Source organism: Alligator sinensis, unplaced genomic scaffold, assembly GCF_000455745.1.
Source record: "Alligator sinensis unplaced genomic scaffold, ASM45574v1 scaffold458_1, whole genome shotgun sequence".
NCBI classification, from domain to species: Eukaryota; Metazoa; Chordata; order Crocodylia; family Alligatoridae; genus Alligator; species Alligator sinensis.
This window is the reverse complement of record NW_005841944.1, coordinates 1,959,845-1,964,240: the sequence shown is the minus strand read 5'-3', so window position 1 is coordinate 1,964,240 and position 4,396 is coordinate 1,959,845. Positions and strand designations below refer to the sequence as shown.

At 39.3% G+C, this 4,396-nt stretch overlaps 1 protein-coding gene across 1 annotated transcript in view; it reads left to right on the top strand.

Annotated features, from left to right (window-relative positions):
• The window catches only part of OTUD7A (OTU deubiquitinase 7A), a 193,123-nt gene that overhangs the window by 40,587 nt on the left and 148,140 nt on the right, over window positions 1-4,396 (top strand). The window contains exons 5-6 of the mRNA XM_025199446.1: window positions 672-812; window positions 1,561-1,715. Coding sequence (XP_025055231.1) covers window positions 1,565-1,715 — 151 coding nt within the window. The 5' untranslated portion in view covers window positions 672-812; window positions 1,561-1,564. The remainder of the gene's footprint in view (window positions 1-671; window positions 813-1,560; window positions 1,716-4,396) is intronic.

The window sequence follows — 4,396 nt, the reverse complement described above, 5'->3', positions numbered from 1 at the left end:
AGCAGGAATAATCCCTGTACAAGTATACTGAGAATATACTAGATGTACTTTCAAATATGACAAATATCAGGATAGTATAATTCATTGTTTGGCTGAAAATGACTTTATTCATAATATAATTGGACTTATTGAGCAAATGCAAGCTATTCTATTCTACTTTTTTAAGTGGTTGATATGATGTGCAGAATCTTGCAGTGCGTAGATTTATATTTGAAATATTCCTTACCAATTGGGAGATCAGGAAAGTATTTATAACGTTCAGCCAGATAAGAATGGCTTCCTTAAGCCAAGTACAGTGTTACCTTGAAAATGTGTTTAGTGCCCCTTAATCATGTTGGGATGCAGGGAGGAAAAATTATGATGCCAAGTGAAAGGTGGTGTTTTGTATGGTTCTGACAAGTCTTGTGTCCCATAAGATGTGTCATTGATTGTGATGCTACAAAGGGTGTGTAAAAATGACATAAACTGTCATTGTGAGTTCTGGGTGGGTCCTTCTTGGTTGTCAGCTCAAGGGATAGAGGAGTTGGGACAAACAGGTACCTTCATCCTTGTAGTAGCATGTTTGGCAACAGTCTGGGAGTTGGATTAGGAGTAGCCTTTGGTGTCATTCCTCTCGTTGTGCTTGTCGTCATTGCTGTAGTTAAATGGGATGCATTCTGGCATTTTTTTAGAAGGCTGGTTGACGCATCCTCTCAAACAAAAGAAATAAAACAAGTCGATGATGATGATTTACAGAGCCCACAGCAGGAAGACCACTTTAGTTCAATACAGAAGAGAGAAAACACAGATTCCCCATCAAGTACATTGTCAAGGCAAGGAAAATAGCAATATCATATGCATTCTGTCCCTGATTCCCTCCAGATTCAAATTTAACTCAGTTCCCAGCACCCCAGGATGCTTTGCACCTCTCCCGCAAGCTCCCCCTCACAGGGTGGGCAAGCTAGCCTTGGCCCAAACTGTCTGCTTCAGCTGAGAAGGGAGGCGTGCTCTGGTACCCCCAGCTTCTGGCCTGGGCCACTGCAAGCAGGTGGCTGCATTTCCAAAATCAAAAGTGAATGTCTGCTCACTGCTTTTTAATTCAATCTGTGCAGCTTAGACTAACATGCAGAAATTGAATCAGTTCAGCCTTGGGCTTTTTGTCTGTCTGTGTACATAACCTTCCTGGTTAAAGAGGTTTTATTTTACAATTGCTTTTCTGCTAAAAAAAACTTAATAAAATAATTTAAAAAACCCCAACAAATACTGAAGAAAAGAAAATTGTAGAGACTTGAAGGATTAGAGTTGGTTACCAGAGCAGTTGCTCGTTGGCACAGTTTGTGCCAGGCTAGGGCAGAGATGAATTGTAAATGCCAATAGTATAGTACTTTTATAAGCATACCTTGTTGATAGATTCACTGTAACTTAGACCTTGTGGTTTTGTTTTATTTTTTTAGACAAATATAAATTGGGTGATTTTGTTTGAGGAAAAAAATGTTTAGTTTCCATCATTTATAGCATAGTGAGATAAACATATCCAAAATAATTAATTACACTTATTTATTTATTTTGTCTTCTTGATAGATGGATGTCTTTTAGCCAACCAATAAGTTCTACTACTGCTGCATGTCTGGCAGCACTTCTACATGATCACATGACTCTTGATATGGATGCAGTCCTGTCAGACTTTGTTCGATCCACAGGGGCAGAACCAGGCTTGGCAAGAGATCTGCTGGAAGGTAAGCATATCTCATAAACCTTCAACTCCTATTCCTCATATTAGTGCTTTCTTGCTGTGAAGTTAAAAGTTTCCTATTGAGGCCCATTGAGAGAAAAGGCTCCACTGTTTCTTTAACCTCAGTATGAGGAGGAGATGATATAGTTAGCATCAGACTTTAGCTGACTTTGCTGTCAGGTAGCTCCTGGTACCCATTGAATAGGAGACTGGGTGGGCCTCAGCACTGTGCTGGAAGTGGAAATGATGAGTGGAAATCTACTGCCACCCTTGGGATTGTACCCAGGTCCTTCCAGTCACCCTACTGACCAAGCTTCATGGCTTCCACTTTCATTCAGTGATAAGTAAAATATGAGAGAGATTTTAAAAGCTGCTTGTTTAGTCTGTTAAATCACTGTTTCCTTAGCATTTGTGCCAAGGAGCCAAGAATTGTGACAGATTAATCGCACAAGTCTTCACCACTGTAGCTGTTTTCAGTAAAGGCTTTAGAAAAGCCTAGTATGGTGTTAGAGGCTGCATTCTAGATTACTAATAATCTCATCTAAAGTGAAGGAAAAGATCCCTATTCTGTCATTTTTGCTGTCTGAAGACTGCCCATCAGCTTTTTTTGCTCACTATTTACAGAAGAGGTTTGAGGGCAGTGTGGAATCAAATGTCTGCATGTTGGCATAGAAAGCAGATAAATCTGCTGGCCCCAAGCATAAATACTGTCGGGTAGCTGTTTAGCTGAACTTGGCAGCTCTGAGGTCTTTACTGATCGTTTTGGGAACCTGTAACATCACCCGTATTAGTCGTCAATAGAAAATCTCCGGGTACTTAAAATGGTTCCTTTGCTTACCTGAGGTTTCCACACTCTGATATAGAAAACCATAATTTGGCAGTGCTGAAGTAATGTAGTTGAGATGGTCCAGGAAGTATGCAAGAGGCAAGGCTTTGTGTGGGTGATATCTTTTATTGGATCAATGGCAGGGTTGGCATAGACTTAGACAAGCATGGGGGTACTGCACTACTTTTCCTCAGGTCTCTGTTCTTCAGACTCACAAAAATGAAAAACGATAATGAAATTTGAGTATACCAAATTGGTTAAGTAGTGTGAAAAATAAGGATTGGTTGTGAATGTGTTCCCTAGTAAAAATGCCTAGATAGTATGTATGTAAAAATGCCCAGATGCCAAGAGCATGAAGACAACATTGGCAAATATTTAGACATTCCATCTTGGATTGTCAGCATTTAGCAGCTGTTGAATACCTAATATATGTGTCAAAAATGTATGTTGGTGAATGCTATTCACAATAGCAGTTTGGCTTTTATAGTATATAGGTTGATCAATTTGTATTTTCAAGTTATGACTTGGCAATGATCTTTTTCTCTACTCCAAATATTTCAAGTGAAAGGGAATTAAATGCTATTAACTTGGAGGTGTACTGCTCCAAAGTGTAATTTTACAATATTATATACTTGTTCAGTTTCCCAAGACATGTTGCATATAAACAAGTCTTTTGAATGTCTAAGTGCAAATGTTTTTGATTTGCTGTATACAGTAAAAGGCCTTTGTTTTGTCAGACTGAGTAGATAAACCTGCCATTCTGGGCTGAAGTCTATCATTATTTCAGCCTGGCTCACTTGGGCTGCAGTTCTTCCAAACTTACCTCAGGTTGCTTGTGGAGTAAAGTCCATCCTACTTGCAGAGAATAAGGATACCAGAACTGAGGTCTTGATGAGGAAATAAAGATCCTTTAATCAGTTCGAAATTAAGCGCTTTGTCCAGCATTAATGTTACAAAGCTTTCCGGGCGTGCGGACCTTGCATTTCAGACTGATTTCTTGAGAAACACAGCTGACTGAACTATGTAGGAAGAATTAAACACTGAAGGTAACTGTGTAGGTGATATGACCCTTTAAAAAAATCTTCCTGCTGTATTTAAGCCTTCATAATCCTACTTAGTAGAGGAATTCACAGAAACGCATCTTCTATAAACGTTATACAAATGCCCCATCTTTCAGCATTGTGGCTTTTTTTTGTTGTTTTTTGCCACAAAGGTACGGATTTTCCTACAAGCTGAAGTGACGGTCTGGGAATCAAGATTCCTGGATTCTAGAAATGGATTTCATGTACTGTATTTTCCTTGTCTTGTTTTTTTTCCCCCTAGAGAAAATACATTCCTTACTTCTCAGGTAAATTATTAGGCATAACTGATGTTTGTCATAGACTTAGAGACCATCAGATAAATGATGCTGTAGGAGTCTGAAGGGTATTTTTTTCTGTGGTTTGTTCATTATTCAGTATAGGTATAAAACCATACTGTAAAGACTACCAAAAAAGTAGGCAACAAGCAGTTTAAACACTATGAATTAGTCTGTTAAGAATAATTAATTTCATTAAACATATAGTCCCAATGCTGATCACTTCCTCCTACGTAGGAATTTGTCTAGGTTAAAAAAAATTCTCAGTACTCCATCTGAAGATGTACTGCAAGGCCTTTACAGCATGCATGCTTATGACACCATCTTAGTGTAATAGCTGTTAACACAGGTGTGGACAAAATATGGCCTGTGGGCCAGATGCAGCCCACCAGGCCATTGTCTGGCCCACGGGGCCCCTAGATTCAAAGATTCATAGATGCTAGGGTCGGAAGGGACCTCAATAGATCATCGAGTCCGACCCCCTGCATAGGCAGGAAAGAGT